Below are 16,414 nucleotides of genomic sequence, written 5' to 3'. Positions count from 1 at the left end.
TGTTTTGTTGCGTTAACCATGACAACTGTCTCCGTTTCTTCATCCAGCTTTAGGATTATTCTGGGTGAGAGAGCTGAGGGAAAGCAGACAAGATGAGAGGAGAAGTGGAGGGAAAGGGGTGTAGAAAAGAAGGGAGGATGATTGGAGGGAGCAAAGGAGCAGAGAAGATGATTAGAGAGAGAAGAGAGTGTTCACAGAGCAGAATTGAATAGGAGGCTGTCTGAACTACTAACACATGGCATGACATAACGTTAATGTGGTCAAGAAGAATAAACTCAACAACAACTGCTTTAACAGTTGTGACAACATGAGGACAAAAGCTGTTGAATTTTATGGAATAATGTTATGAATCAATTAGACCACAATGACCAGCAAGCCTGCCAGCCTGCCAGCCAGTATGGCTGCACATTTTCAAAAGCCAGGCCATCTGAACATCTGAACACTCGATAATTGCTCGTATATCATATTACGTTTTTTCAATACATGCATTGTGTCAATCTTTACTGCATTTTTTAATTTTTTATATTTCCTCCATGTGTCCCTTTTTATAGGAATGCTCCCTGTCCTCCTGCTAGCTGGGTTGATTCTGGCTCTGTCCATCCCTGGCTCTACGTCTGAGTCAGCCACACTGCGGTTCCTGGGGCAGACTGACTTTGTTGTCAACGAGAGCAACACGGCTGTGATCCGGCTGGTTGTGGAGAGAGTGGGAGACCCGGTCAATGTGACAGCTTTGGTTCTGGTAGGACCCGGGTCAAACTTTTCCTTTATGGCTCATTGTGTATCCATACTCATCAGTCTGTCAAGTCATCTATTCAGTCTGCATCTAAGCATCTTACTGTATTGCTGAGCTTTCACCTTTATGTCCAGTGAAGGAGAGAATCAATGAACCTTTTTATCTCTGGCAGACCAGTAAGCAGACCCAGCGTGAAAGTAGAAACTGTTTGTTTTTTTAAGCCACAGAGTGGATTTTTGCTTTACGTCCTCCTTGTGGGGGCTAGTGTCAGCTGCTCACAGTTGATGTCTGATAAGAAGAGCTGGATGCACAGTGCAGTGTGGTTGGGGGGTTTCTTATGTTTCTTGATATTTCATATTTCTTCTTACATGAACTATTATACTTTAGTTGCCGTAATACTATCAGTATTAATGTGTGTGATATCAGGCTTTCATCCAGGAAACTAATGGGCGTTGACAGAAGCGCAACTCAAAATCAAGCAGATAAAGGCACAAGTAAAAGGGAAGGAGAGAGACAGGGACACATTTTCTTCTCTCTGCTGTTGAAGAGCTGAAACATCAAAAAACATCAACCAGCCTGAGGCATTCTGTTGTCTCAGTTGTTTAAGGCACAAACCATGTACCTGCAGCATCCTGGGTTCAAAACCTTCTTTGATCTTTTGTGCCATGCCGTCTCCATCTCTCTTGTGCCTTTCCTGTTTCTGTCCATTTTACAATATCAAATAAATACAAAAAGTATTTCAAACAAAGAAAAAAGAAAAAATGAAAACACACAAAGAAGCCTAAATGTTACTTTAGTTAAATGGCAAGTGATACAATTGAATGTTTGCTTGTTTCACCCAGCTAGAGGGAGTCAACACAGGGGACTTTGAATCCATTAATGCTGCGGCCTTCCTGCTGTCCACTGAGTCCAATAAGACCATCTTCATTGCTGTGAAAGATGATGACTTGCCTGAAGCCGATGAGACATTTACCTTCAACCTTACACTACAGGTACATGCCCATTGTTTGTGTGTGCTTACTTTTTTTTCTCGATGTCTCTTTCTGGCTTGCTGATGACTCCTTCTCCTCATCCTCCCACACTCCCTTCTCTCTTCTCTGGAGCTCCAAGCTTTCTATCCACAAAGTCCCACTGTTCTAGTTCTGTCCCTGACCATCCTAAACCCTAACCCCATCTACTAAGCAATAGAGAGAGGGGTCGACAGCCATTGCAAGCCTGGCAGGCTCTGAGCTACATGGTCTTTGATGTGTGTGCTCTATAGGACTTTTCCAGAGCTGCCTGGGTGGGGCCAAATGTTGTGTGTGCCTCTGAGGTTTCCTACTAAAAGACACCTTTATGAAAAGAAACTAACTTTGACAGCCAAAGCCCCACCACACAGTAGATAAAAGTGATTCACTCATTCGCTATCCCCATTGATTTCAATGGGCATGTCCGTTCCGAGGATTTCATTTCTGTATATGTTGTGTATTCGCCATTACAATTGACACACTATTGTTGATGAAAGCCCAGTCTGTTACAATGAATCAATGGCTTCACAACTTACATTCAAATCTCATCAGCATTTTGAGACTTTTTTGCTGGCACTACCAAACACACCAGATCTAGTCCAGTTACTGTTAGATTTTTAAAAAAGACAGATGGCTTGCATTTTTTTTTTTGTAGAATTGTGTTGTGCTTTTACTATTATATAACAGCTATATATGTTTTAAAGTTTGAGTTATACATTGTAAATCCTTGTCAAAGGAATCATAGCCCAGGATGCCTTACACCTAGAGACTATCTCCATGGTTTCATGTAGCCTTTAGCTGTCAAGTATGATTGATGAGCTAGGGGGGCCTGGTCTTGCTGTCTTATTCCATACTAAAAGACCTAAGACAAAGGTCAGTGTGAATTTCTTATTGTATATGTACATTTATAAAACGCCCACAAGTCTAAACAGCTGTCAGCAAGAGTGACTTTCTCCTCAACATTTTGAGAAGATACTGCATTTTTGTGTCATCTGATTAAAATCCAGTAGCACAAGCCCATATTTAGCCGTCTACCAGAGTGAAAGACCAGATGAGGCCTACTTAGCCCTTCTATTTACACTACAGGGGAGACAAAGCGTTGGCCAAATGCTACCCTATCAGCTTTCTAAAGGACTGTCAGGAGGATGGATGTGCTCTACAAGGGGTGTCATAGATCAAGCGCAAGTAATAAATAAAGGGTTGATCATTGTACATTTGTCTTTCTGACAATTCAATATGTAAAATCAGTTTCAATAGAAAATATTGTACTAACTTTGTTAAAAGGGATTATGACAGAACAAAACTTATATAGATGTATAGTATAGAAACTGTGTAGAACTGTTGTGGACCAGAGCAGGTGCAGCCTACCAGTGCTGTGCAGGAACAGAAAGTAGAACCACACAGTGGGTTGTTGCATGTTAGATTGGGGGGGACAGGATTTACGTAGTGCTGCATATGTATAACAAAGCTGGCTTTTAAGCAACAAATTTGTGTGCGCGAATCACTGTGTATTTGAGTTTGGTTTTGTTGTCGAACACAGATGAATGTGCGCGTATGTGTGTGAGCTGCTTCCTGGCTCGGCCAGGGGCTTGGCTTTGTGAAAGCGTGTGGATTCTGTGTCTGTGAGTAGACCGCTACAAGAGCTCAGTGGCGGAAAGAAAGCTCTGTTACAGCTGGGAAAAGCCCTGTTTGAATAGGGTGATGAATGCAAGAGGCCTAAGCACTTACTTGTTTTTCATTTTCTCCTTGGCCTGTTCTCACCTTAACATGCGTACACGCTTGCATGCTGTAGAGCTATCAGTTGGATTGTTTTGGGAGAGCAAATTATGTTTCTGTTTATCATACAATGTCAAGGCTCTCATAGCTGATCAATATTCATAATGCCTGAACATATACTAATTAGTTTGCACATTGCAAACGGATTTTGGAAGTTTTGTTGGAAGCCTGTGCACTCTAGCTCAGACATGGTGGTTGTCAGCACGGTTGGTCCATGAGATCCTTGTGAAACCATTGCTAAGCTCACTAATGGAAACCTTGGAAAGTTACGCCAAATAACAAGGCTGTGGTCTTTCTCTTTAATAGTGTTCAGAAAGAGGAAAACCTTCTTGCACCGTAATGGTTCTTTTTGTTGGGTTAAAAACTCAGAGTATAAGCCTACTAGAAGTTGCGATGTGATTTTAAGCTCGGTGAGATCACTGTGAGCTTGTCAAATCTTAGTGCCGAATCACAGAGCACAGCACAAGTCCTGAGGAGGCGTCCTGCTGTGAGCTAACCTGACAAATCAAGGAGGCTGCGACCACTACTTCCTGTCTTAGTGTCTTCTCATCAGGGCCTCTCAGTGGGAGTAGAGAAATGAAGTGAAGACAATAGATAAGTAGGGCGTTCTGGTTTTTCACATGAGCGCAAGTGTCAGGGGGAGGTTGAGATGTGTTCAGGTACATGCTCTATATCCTGGTTTTATTTAACCTCTTTAATTCTCCCTGCTTTCCAGAGCTCCTCTAATGGCGTGACACTGGGAAACCCAAATAAGGCAACCATCACAATCCTGTCCAATGACAATGCCTTTGGAATAGTTGGCTTCAACTCAGTAAGAAACCCCTCTCATCCACATGTATCTTGTATCAATTTGTTTACTCAGTTTTGTCTCACCCATTACAGTCCACCACGTATACAGTATATTCTAACTAACATTGATCCTTCCTAAATGTATGGATCAGTTGTATGCCTGTGGTCACCAATATTGTGAAATTTTGCTGTTGCCACACCAACCTGCACTTGCATCACAATCATGCACTTGCATTTGTGACTAATTACCATGTTAGTAAGAAGTAGTAGAAAGTAAAGGATCGGGGGTGGAGTAATTTGGACCCACTAGCATTGAGAGGGGTTTAATCATGCTTGTATTGTGGTAGAAGTGATCATCTAGTGGTGGTGGGTTCCAGAGGTAATTAAAACCACAACACTCACTTATCAGTGGCAGTTTATAGCGTTTCCATGGTTACTGTGGTATAACTGTTTGCCCTACCACCCCCAGATGGTCTCAGATGCTGCATAATGATTTGGCTTGCTTAGAATCAATAAAGGCCCGTTTTGCCTTGGGAGATGTGTTTATGTTAGAGTAGTAAATTAATTCCTGTATTGCATTCATTTGCTTTCTCTGGAATTTCTTTGGTCATGGCAAATTGAAAATACAAATAAAATGGGATTTAACTTTCAAATTTGAAGACCACGATAAGGACTTCCAAAAACAGTGAAATTGAATGTGATATTTACTCCATGTTGCCTTTAAATGTAGTTTTTATAGCTGCTTATACAGCTGCGATCACTTTGTGTCTGTGTCTCTTTCAACTAAACGTTACTACTTTACGTTACGTTGTACTGCTGCCAAAGCTGTACACACAGTAAAAGATGAATTAATTCAAACACATTGAGATTAGAAATGATTTGTTCTCTATTATGTAATGATGAAGTTGTTGCACACAAAACTCAAATTTACACAACAACAAATACTTTGTGTTTTTGTTTGTCAAATATGACATTTTGCTTTGTATCAGATTTTCATTTATTGTAATTGAGATAGATAAACTGTGTTGAAATTGATTCAATTGAACTGACTGGGTTTGTCTGTTTCACTGTCCCAACCTTTTCATCTCAGACTGAAGACATTGTAGTAGATGAACCAAGAGGAAGGAACCATTATGTGCCTTTCACCCTAACGAGAGAAAAGGGAACATATGGGACTGTGAACGTACACTTTGAGGTGAGAGGGCAATGAACTGTACATCAAACCAACCCTAAGACAATGAGTTGTATCGTATTTAAGGACAGACAGTGTTATAGATATGTTTATGACTTGAATATTACATTACATTACAGTCATTTAGCAGACGCTTTTATCCAAAGCGACTTACAATAAGTTTATTCAACATAGGTATTCAAGAGAACTACTAGTCACCAGAAGTCATAAGTACATCTCCTGTATAGAATGTATTATTCTGTAGAATATGATCTTGTTAGTTTATCCCATTGGCAAAACATCCCCTTTTGAATTTTGTTAAAGAGTTTTGAGAATTTAGATCTAAATAGGAACATGTAATTCTTTCGATACATATAATTCTATGGTAGGAAATAGTCTTTACTCCATTATTTATATGCAGCATATTAGAGTAATGATACATTAAAAGCCACATAGAGCACATGGGCATGTTGAAGTATAAACATCACTGTGACTTCTCCTGTTTTAGATCTCTGAAGGTCCCAACCCTGCCATTGAGGACCTCAGTCCAGACAGAGGGAACATCACCATTCCTGTGGGACAGGCTGTTGTACACTTTAGTATCCTCATCAAGGATGACCAGGTATTGCACAAACTCCTTATTTACAGCTGATTGCGACAACATGTCAAATATACAGTATATGGATGAAGCTTGTGCCAATCACTCCATCCGTCCATTCATCATCATTTCAGACAATTTTATAAATAGTATACAAATTGCCTTCATGGGTTTGACATTTTTAAAGGTCAAATATTTGAAAGGGGCAAACAGGTTTTTTGAAACAGCTGCATACAAGTTACAACTGTATGTGAATGTGTTTCCTTTTCTTTGTTGGCCAGATCCCAGAGGATGATGAGGTGTTTTCAGTCAGGCTAACGGCCGTGGCAGGTGGAGCCCTCATCAGGCCCAATGCCAGCAGTGTCCAGCTGAGAATCCGGCGTAATGACAGCCCACTACGGTTCTCCCACTCTATTATGGCAGTACCAGAGTCCGCTGGAATCATTGCCCTCAATGTGACCCGTGGTCGGTTGACTGAGGATGGTCCACTCATCGGCTCTGTTGACACCGAGGTTCCTTTCTTTCAATGCAGTCATTTATTTACCTAGGCTTTTGACTGTTAAGAATAGGGCACAAAAACTTAAATGATATACTGTAAATACAGTATACTATGTACTATATATGTGTATATGTGTGTGTTTATATATATATATATATATATATATTAGGGGTGTAACGGTTCACAAAATTCTCGGTTCGGTTCAATACGATACAGCGGTGCCACGGTGCGGTATGTTTCGGTACGTTTTCAGTTAAGCAAAAAAGCAGAAATGCCAAATCCTCCCTGGTGAGACTCTCAAGTAGTCTTTAATAATGAAAGGTCGTGTTTGATACTTAAGATCTTCTCTAAAATATTCCTCTATAAACTCAAACAGACACATTTCCTGGAAAGTTTTAGAAGTTTTATTTTTCAGACTTAGTTACAGCACTGCGGGTCTTGCTCTATCTCTCTCTCACCTCATATTTACATTAATATTAACACTTACACACAAAGGTTTACTAGATTATGATCCATAAATGTGGTCAACACTCATCTCTCACGCGTTCCCTCGGTGTCGTTGTTTCTGTTCTCACTCGTAGCTCTGCTGAAGTCTCTGTCTTCTCTTCTAGAGCAATCCATGTTTTGTTCCTTTATAGTTTATGTGTGCTAACTTGTTGTACATAGTTGTACAGAACAAAATAAACAATAATAAGGAAAGTCCTCCGTTTTGTGTCCGTCCTCCCTAAAGGTGCTAACGAGTCTTCAGACGGCCGCTCGGTAGGTCTGATACCTCCGCTGGTCACGCCGCTCACTAATCGCTCCAATAACAGCTGCTTCCTCCGTAATAACGCAGACTTTAACTGAACAACAGCTGCTAGTAAAGACAACACGGTCAACAACACCTGTAATCAGTTCTCCATGTTGAATGAACCTGGTAGTCGATCGGTAAGCAAGACAACTTGTTGTTGTTGAACATCCGGTCACGTGATAGGAGCGTGGCGAATCAGGGAAGGACATCGCGTTACGTCGGGTGGGTTGCCATGTTTGAGCGCGGTGGCTCCACCAATTTCAGCTATATATTTTTATTCCAAAGCAGTTCAATCTTATTCAAACGTATTGTTCGGTTCGTAATGTGTACCGAACCGTGAGCCCCGTACCGAACGGTTCAATACGAATATGTGTATCGTTACACCCCTAATATATGGCAGACAGTACATTTGTATATATACATACAGTATATTGATGCAGAAAAAACAAGCATAAGGCAAATGTATATAAACCATCTGTACTATTCTGTCTTTAGGTCTCTGTAGATTACATGGTGGTGAGCAGTGGAGGACAGGGCAGCGCCACACCAGCTGTGGATTTCCTTGACCTACAGTCAGTCAGAACAGTTATATTCCCTCCATTTGTCTACAAGACCAGCCTGTTGTTCCAAATCAGTGATGACATTGTGCCAGAAATTGCAGAATCGTTCCATTTGGTCTTGCTGGAGCAGACAATCAGAGGAGATGCTGTGCTAGTATCACCCAATGCTGTGCTGGTGACCATCGAGCCCAATGATAAGCCTAATGGTGTCCTGTCAATCAGCAGCAGCACAGTCATTCAGCCTATAACCATCAATGAAGACCTGACACAGAGGTTGGATAACTTACAAATGTTAATGAGTGTCTCTTAGTGTCTGCCATTACATGGGTACAATATGGGTGTCATAATAAAAAAACATCCAAGATTTTTGCATTCTTTAACTGTCCTCAATCGTTTCCCCCAGATTTGAAGGACTCATTATTGTAAGAAATGGAGGCAGCTATGGTGCCGTGTCTGCTAACTGGTCCATCGGTAGAAACTCCAGTGACCGCTCCCCAGTGTCGGATGATTTAGGGCCTGCAGCGGGGACGGTGAGATTTGCTCCGGGTCAGGTGACAGCTGTGATTCCCATCAACATTGTGGCAGATGAGCTACCTGAAGAAGCAGAGGCTTTTGTTTTCAAGCTGCAAAACAATACTTTACCTGGAAATGCGGAGGTCGACGAACCAATGGAGGTTAGTTTAGAGGAGATCTTTGATAGGCCAATGATTATTTTTTAATATGTTGCTTTAAAGGTTTTGCATCAAAGAGAGAGAGAAGAGATCGAGAAGGCTGTACTTGTTAGGGAACATATCCTCCAGAGGTTGTGCATGTGTTATGCATGTGTGAGTGTTTGTGTGGGACCTACTGTAAGGCACAGTGGCAAACTTGGCACATTCTGCAAAAGTCGACCCCTTAGTGTGTCACTTTGCTCTGTGGGTGTTCCTTTAATGTGGCTGAATCAAAACAAAGCGGAAACAGCAGGCACACTCTGTGTGTGGTGTCTGTGTGTTCTTTTTTAGAAAGCGTGGGTGAAGTGGTGACAGGTTTTTTATAGCTTCCATCTTTGTCCAAGCCTCTTGGCCATGTGTGAAGGCAGTGGGCAGATCTGAGTCTTGTTTATATTGAAGGCATGAGATGAGACGCATAAAACCTCTGCTTTGGCCACATACAAATGCACACCAGATCATCACCTCAGGTTGTGAAGTTATAGGGTGTTTTTGCCATCCGTGCAGAGACAGTAGGCTCCGCAGAAATTCCTTGAAAAATGACTAACAATAGGACAAGTTAATCAGCGTTAATTGTTTTTAAAGTTAAGTTATATCACAGACATTACACTGAGATGTAAATCGTCTATTGTGAGCATGCCAGGCAATGCATCAGACAAGTGTAGGTTTCAGGGAAATGAATGAGCCACAGTTGAAATGCTCATAAAAACTACTCTAGCAGTCTTAGCAGAGTTAATTAAAGAGGATGCCACTCTAAAGTTAGCTCAGGGCTCTTTTTTACTACTTTCAGTCTCACTTGTTTTCTTTCCTCTCCCTGTTCCTCACCTCTCCTTTCTTCTTCTTGTGACCCAAGATGCAGTCTTAGTAACACAAAAACAGGATGCACAACAACATCCTCCAAAGTAAATGTGGGCTTTATTGCAATTATTCCCTCACACCCTAAAGATCAATCAGCTTCCTCCTTACTGCACAGGGGACAGACTGCACATGGCCCGGACCTGCTCCCCATAAGCAGTGCAGTGCAACTAAGGCCCATCTTTCAAACTTGTGAAAACTTATTCTTTTCCAAGGCAAAGTATATAGGGCTAATTGTATTCAATTTAAATATGAGCATACTATAATATTAATCATCATTAGATTCAACCTAAGCATTCATTTCATTGTGATTTTGGGGGGCAATTTGCAGACTAACAGGAACTTATGAGGGACTGTTTGAGGGAATAAGTAGCAAGGTTATAGTTAATCAAAATACCTTTTCCAGTCCACAACAAAGTTTTGTGTTTTCTGCAAGATACGGAGAATGTGTTTTTCAGTCATCAGTCAAAATGTAACATATTCCCACCTTTTGCTGTCCTTTTGCTGATTTGTTAATTTTATTCCTCCTCTTCATCTTGTCTGCCCCCCAGATTGTGTTCTACATCCAGGACAGTGACAATGTCTATGGGCTTTTTCGTTTTGACCCAGCAAAAGAGCAAAGCATCCAGAGCCAACCTGAGGGTCGTTTCCTGTCGCTAAATTTCCTGCGAGAAGGTGGTACACTGGGTGATGTGTCTATGGCCCTCACCGCCCTCTACATTCCTGCAGGCCCTATAGACCCAGCACTGGCCGGTGACCAGGTTCTGAATGTTAGCAGGTCCGTTAAGGTGGTGTTTACCCATGAACGGATGATCCACGTCATACTACCAATCAGGAATGATGCCTTTCTGCAGAATGGAGCTCATTTCTTAATACAGGTAACAAGGCTGGAAACAAAGTACAGAGCAACACATACAGTTATGGCAGATGGCACACATGTGGATGAAACATAAGTGTTTTTACAACTTTAAAAAACACAGTTTTTTAAAGTAATCCAGGCAATATTTTGCTAGCACGCCCAAAATGTGCTATTTCTGTTTGTGTTAGCACTTGTGGCCAAATCCGTGCCATCCAGACTTTAAGTGCCTCATTTGCATGTGTGAACTGTTTGACACTGGCACTCAAATCTGGCATGTTGCTATGGGATTTGCCCAACTGTCCAAACTAACAACACCACCTAGCTCTTGAAGCAAGCAAAAAAGTTAAAGAAAGGCCTCCTTCGCATTCTTTAGAACCATAATCACGTCATACATTTTCAGTAAAACTTTAATTATAGGAGTGAATGGAGCACTGACAGGTCATTTAACACATCTTTAAAAGCCACAGAACAGAAATAAATAGATGATGAAGAAAGAGCTATATATTTGATGAATGAATTATTTTAGTGGCATGCTACCTGTTTGAGCCTTCAATTAATTGTGCTGTTTCTTCTATTTCCCCTAGTTGAACACGCTGGAGCTTGTTGATATAAACCCTTCAATTCTGTCAAACAGCCCAAGGTTTGGAGGACCTCTTAACCTGACCTTGACTGTCACCCCTGACATTGCTAATGGGGAAATTGGATTTACAAGCAACACCACGGTGGTGGTTTATGAACCAGAGGACAGCAATACCAGCACAGTAAGATATGACCCCGATTTTAGCAATGTAAATAGTATCAGTTCTATGATGCTTGTCTCTATTGACTTTCAGTTGTTCACTATCACATAAAACAGCATTTAACTATAATATACCATAATGTGTTTTAACTTTATGCTCTTCACATTCGACAGTTCAACTGTTAGAGATCTAAATTTGGATCAAAACCCCTTAGTTGTCATGCAGTCTCTAAAGTGCTAAATTAAACACTACTGTAAAAGCAAAATAGATGTTTCCTATTTTGCTACTGTGACTCAGAAGAGTCTCTAATCACTGACTTTATAGCCACTCTGCTGCTTGTCAGAAAACACCCTTTGTCAATGCCGATTTTTAATTGATGTTCAGAAAGTGATCCTTCTGTATGTGCATACAGTATGTGCAGGTGGTTAATTCTATTGATGTTTGGTGCTGCAGGTAAGCCTTCCCCTTCGCCGTGATGGAACAGACGGTCAGGCTGAAGTTTTCTGGAGTCTTCAGCCACTTGGAGACAATATTGTCGCCATAACTGTTAAAGACTTGGAGCCTCTAAGTGGGTCTGTGGTCTTCCTCTCCGGGCAGAGTGATGCTTCCATCAACTTTACCATCATGGCTGACAATATCCCAGAAGTCAACGAGACCTTACTGCTTACGCTGGATAGGTAGGGTATTAAAATCCAGGAAAAGTTATCGTTAACCAACATAATAGTTGTTTTTTTGTTAATTATCTCCGAGGCATATTAGACCCTTCTGTTCTGCCCATAAACACCAATGTAATACAATAACCTTTCGGTGTTTAGAATGTGAAGATGATATTATGTAATGTCTTAGACTCATCTTATACAACGAACGAGTCCAGTGGAATTGGAAAGGCTGAGTCGGTGCTATCTCATCCCATCCCTCCTTTGGTTTTCTCATTTGGTGTGTGTTTATGGTAGTGGTTTGGGGGTGGGTTCATCTGTTAGTCTATGTTCTGATGAGAATGGCAGCTTTCTCTCCCTCCCACTCCTCCCTTGTAGGGTGGAGACTGCACGCTTTATAGTGTACTTTGGGTAAGTGGAGAGTGGAATGAACCTGGGCCTTTTGTGTGGCGTGAATCAAGACTTTGTTTTTCTGGAAAGGGCCTACTTCAGGATTTCTGGGGTCTTTGGTTGACCAGGGGATGAGGGGGACAGGGGTGGGGGGGTGGATTCAGTGATGGTGTGAAAAAAGGGAACCCAAAGGAGAGTGGTTGTTGGGGGTAAATAGAGAATCTTCTTTATGTGTTTCGCTCTAATTTAACCAGGCTTGATTGTGTACCACTTTAAAGATGTCAGTGTTTGTATGCATGCAGTGCCTTGGCTGTGACCTTTTATTTGGAGTTGTTTATTTTGTCATCTCTTTGTCTCTAATTTACTCGTTATGTGATGCTTTCTTGGCTCCTATTTCTCTCAACATACACATACCCCACCCCCTTGGAGCAATAAAGATGCAAGCATGCTCTTGATTGACATTGTTATTAAAAGTGGCCTAAACAGCAGGACTACAACATATGGAGTGAATAATGAATAAGCATCACACAATACATTACATTTACATTACATTACAGTCATTTAGCAGATGCTTTTATCCAAAGCGACTTACAATAAGTGCATTCAACATTGGTAATACAAGGAATGCATAACGAAGTTCAGATCAAAGTTGAGCTGTTTTCTCATTTGATATCACTTAATGTTTCCGAAGCTCAAAACACACCACAAAAGCAAAAGTCTAAGAAACTTCCATTTCAGAGTTTACATCTACTGCACAAGGTGCAATGACGTGAGTGGTCACTTTCTATTATGATCTAATACTGTTTATTTGTGTGTATGTGTTCAAGGAGTAATGTTGAGAATCAGATCCTGAAAGCTGGCTTCACCAGCAGAGAGATTGTCATCATGGAGAACGATGACCCTGGGGGAGTCTTTGAGTTCTCCTCATTCTCCAGAGGTCCATTGGTCATCAGTGTAAGTCTTGAAACTGCAACTTCAATTTTCTTTGAGTAATTCAAATATCTATCCAGCTACAAAAAACAGTATGAACCGACTCTGACATTAAATCCACATTTTGTTGTTTTGTCTGTTTTCTCTTGTTATGGTCACATCTGCAAACTTCAATCTGACCTAGGAGGGTGAGGCTGTGGAGCTGAATGTGGTCAGAGCCAAGGGACAGCTGCTGAAACAGCTGGTGCGATATACTGTCATGCCTGTTGGCAACACTGAATTCTATGGCGCCACTGGCATCCTGGAGTTCAAACCAGGAGAGAAAGAGGTGGTAGTGGCACTGTTTGCAAGGCCTGATGGGGTGCCTGAGGTGAGAACATGGTCAATTACATGCTGACCTTTCAATTTTATATAATAACTTTTTAATTAACTTCTAAATGAGGTATTCTCAGTCTGATAGTGGTCAACTTATGTTTTAAGCTAGTAAAAAAATCTAAGAAAGAACTAGGCTTTATATCTGTATTTGCAACATGAAAACTGTGTGTGTGTGTGTGTGTGTGTGTGTGTGTGTGTGTGTGTGTGTTCATACAGCTGGACGAGACCTTCTCTGTGGTACTTAGTAGCCACAGCACTCCACCCAGTCGCCTAGGCAACTACAGGGAGGTCAACATCACAGTGCGGAAGAACGACGACCCCTTTGGGGTCATAGAGTTCATCCAATCAGGACTGACGGTGGTTATCAACGAGAGCAAAGGGGACGAGATGCACCGGGGTACTTAGTAGTCCTTTAGATAATAGTTTTTCCATGTCAAGCGGTATCTCATTGAAAATGGACCTAATTGTAGTCAAACACAGAATGTTTTTCTCCATGGGGGATGAGCTGGACTGTGATTAAAGTTTGTATTTTAAACGTTCCATGTTTGTATAATGATTAGGAATGTGTTAAAGAACATCAACTTGTAAAACAGGAATTTTAGGCCCCACACAGTGACGATGCAGTCCAATATTCAATCTGGTCCTGAGAACAGGGAGAAGAAAAAATCTTCTCTCAGTCTTTAGTGAATGTATCACCAGTGTTTCCAGGCATAAATGGGAGCTGTACAACAAAAGAGTGAATGACTTGAAGGAAGGTTTCAATATCTAAATGCATCATCTTTGTCTCATCATCTTTGTCCCTTCAGCGGTGTTCCCTGTAGTGAGGAACAGGGGTCATTTTGGAGAAGTGTCAGTTTCCTGGGTCTTGGAGCCAGCCCTGTCAGAAGACATCAGTCCCCTCCAGGGAAACATCACTTTCATGGAAGGGGAGTATCTCAAAAACCTCACTGTCTTCTCCATACCTGATGAGGTAAAATTATAAAGTAAACTCAAAAATGCCTGTTGTCCAAATTTGAGTTACATTTCTTTGTATCAATCTTTAGCAATTTTTTATTTAAGATCCCAGAGGACATGGAGAATTTCACCATCACAGTGTTAAATGCTACAGGTGGTGCGAGACTGGGAAACATACTCAGTGCCAATTTACAGATAAATAAGAATGATGACCCCATTTACTTTTCTGGTAAGGATACTGTTCAGATTACTGTTTATGAAGGATCCTCTAAAAGATTGGAATAATATATTGATATATTAAAGCCACAGTCATTGACTCCTCCACACCTTGGCCTCTCCTCAGAACCTGTGGTTGTGCGACTTCAGGAAGGGGGCCTGGCCAACTTCACTATTTTGAGGGCAGGGCGGGCGGACTATGTTGCCACAGTGATGTACCGTGTGGACTACGGAGAGGCATCTCCAGGTGACCTCACCATGCTGAGCAATGACACGTTGCTGGTGTATGATGTAGGTGAATGGATGAAGAACATCACTGTGGCTGTGGAAGATGACAACATACCTGAGACTGATGAGCCCTTTAACATTGTTCTCTACAATGCTACTGGTGAGTACATTGCCTCATTTGAAACAAAGGGTTAGTACAGCAGTTATATATATTATAAGTTATATATATTATAAGGATATTTTCTGTGAATCAGTGCTTTGTCAGGTAAGATAGTGGGTATCATAGTTGGTCCACTGAGATAATGAAAACAGTATAATCTGCATCCCCTCCAAGGATTAAAACATCTGAAAGTAATTTGCTTTTGTCATTTCAAAGCTCTCTCCTAATACCAGTATTGTGTGTCAGGGATGGGAATGAAAGAGCTGTGGGCCCCAAAAGGACCTTAATTACCATACTCCAAACCAAAAACTCTCCAATCGCCTCTCTCTGTCTGTTGATTGACTACATTGAGTAGTGTAGAGTAAGGGTTAGCCTCTAGTTCATGCCAGGGGATGGTCTTTCATAGAGATTGTATTAAAAGTCAATAATCCTCAGGTTAGAGGTCAAGTACATTCTGGGACTTAAACACGCTTTACCTTTCCCGTTTAATTAGAAGCAGATTTGCATGCTACTCGTAGACCAGCAAGTTGAAGTATGTGCTTGTAGGTCCTGATCCAGCCTGACAACATGAATGTGTACACAGGTGATGCCGTTGTGTATGGAGCGAACACAGCTACTGTGGTGATTGAGGCCAATGATGATGCCAATGGGATTTTCTCCCTGGAAGCAATAGAGAAACCTGTCGAAGAGGGCAAGACCAATAATTTCAAGTAAGAAACTGATTCTTTTGTGCAAAATATCTGACTTCATGCTCATATACACTTAATTTGAACAATTAATTCAGATTGAAAGTATTTACTATGCATTGACAAATCGTTCTCCTGTATTTAATTACTGAAATAATTACTCTTTTCACTGTCCCAGTATCCTGCGTGCTAGGGGGCATTTTGGTAATGTTACAGTCTTCTGGCAGCTGTTTGCCAATGACTCAGTGACTCCTCTGGAGGAAAACCAGGAGTTTACCAACACATCTGGCTCCGTCACCTTCGCTACAGGGGAAGAGTCCAAGCCTATTGTCCTGGAGGCCATCTCAGATAAGCTTCCCGAATTCAATGAGTTCTTCTTCCTCAGGCTGGTTAATATCTCAGGTAAATTCAAGAATAAGTGAAATATTTGTCAGCTTTGAGAGATAAATTGAAAGATGCAGTGTGTAGGATTTTGCGACATCTAGCAGTAATTTGGTAGATCACAACCTACTGAAACTTCTCCTGTGTGCCAAGCGTGTAGGAGAACTATAGTTTCCAACACAAAAATGTGAAAATGCAAATGGTCCTATCTAGAGCCAGTGTTTGGTTTGTTGCTCCATATGTAGATACAAACGGCTCATTCTGAGGTAACGGGAACTCAGCAATTCTTATTTTCAGGTGATTATACACTGAAGAAAACATACTTATTAATATGATATTCCATTTCTGCCAATA

The 16,414-nt window shown here is 41.3% G+C and overlaps 1 protein-coding gene across 1 annotated transcript in view; it reads left to right on the top strand.

Annotated features, from left to right (window-relative positions):
* adgrv1 (adhesion G protein-coupled receptor V1) overlaps positions 1-16,414 on the top strand; it is a 106,689-nt gene that overhangs the window by 10,660 nt on the left and 79,615 nt on the right. Inside the window, exons 2-20 of the mRNA XM_068703403.1 lie at positions 552-739; positions 1,576-1,725; positions 4,232-4,327; positions 5,396-5,500; positions 5,985-6,098; positions 6,356-6,586; positions 7,859-8,196; positions 8,327-8,597; positions 10,037-10,363; positions 10,929-11,105; positions 11,538-11,761; positions 12,958-13,084; positions 13,245-13,430; positions 13,652-13,832; positions 14,242-14,405; positions 14,495-14,618; positions 14,733-14,993; positions 15,577-15,703; positions 15,858-16,081. Coding sequence (XP_068559504.1) covers positions 554-739; positions 1,576-1,725; positions 4,232-4,327; positions 5,396-5,500; positions 5,985-6,098; positions 6,356-6,586; positions 7,859-8,196; positions 8,327-8,597; positions 10,037-10,363; positions 10,929-11,105; positions 11,538-11,761; positions 12,958-13,084; positions 13,245-13,430; positions 13,652-13,832; positions 14,242-14,405; positions 14,495-14,618; positions 14,733-14,993; positions 15,577-15,703; positions 15,858-16,081 — 3,613 coding nt within the window. The 5' untranslated portion in view covers positions 552-553. The remainder of the gene's footprint in view (positions 1-551; positions 740-1,575; positions 1,726-4,231; positions 4,328-5,395; positions 5,501-5,984; positions 6,099-6,355; positions 6,587-7,858; positions 8,197-8,326; positions 8,598-10,036; positions 10,364-10,928; positions 11,106-11,537; positions 11,762-12,957; positions 13,085-13,244; positions 13,431-13,651; positions 13,833-14,241; positions 14,406-14,494; positions 14,619-14,732; positions 14,994-15,576; positions 15,704-15,857; positions 16,082-16,414) is intronic.

The sequence above is a fragment of the Cebidichthys violaceus genome, unplaced genomic scaffold, assembly GCF_023349555.1.
Source record: "Cebidichthys violaceus isolate CVI_PGR_0920_01 unplaced genomic scaffold, fCebVio1.0.p SCAF_9, whole genome shotgun sequence".
NCBI classification, from domain to species: Eukaryota; Metazoa; Chordata; class Actinopteri; order Perciformes; family Stichaeidae; genus Cebidichthys; species Cebidichthys violaceus.
This window is presented reverse-complemented; position numbering and strand designations above follow the sequence as displayed.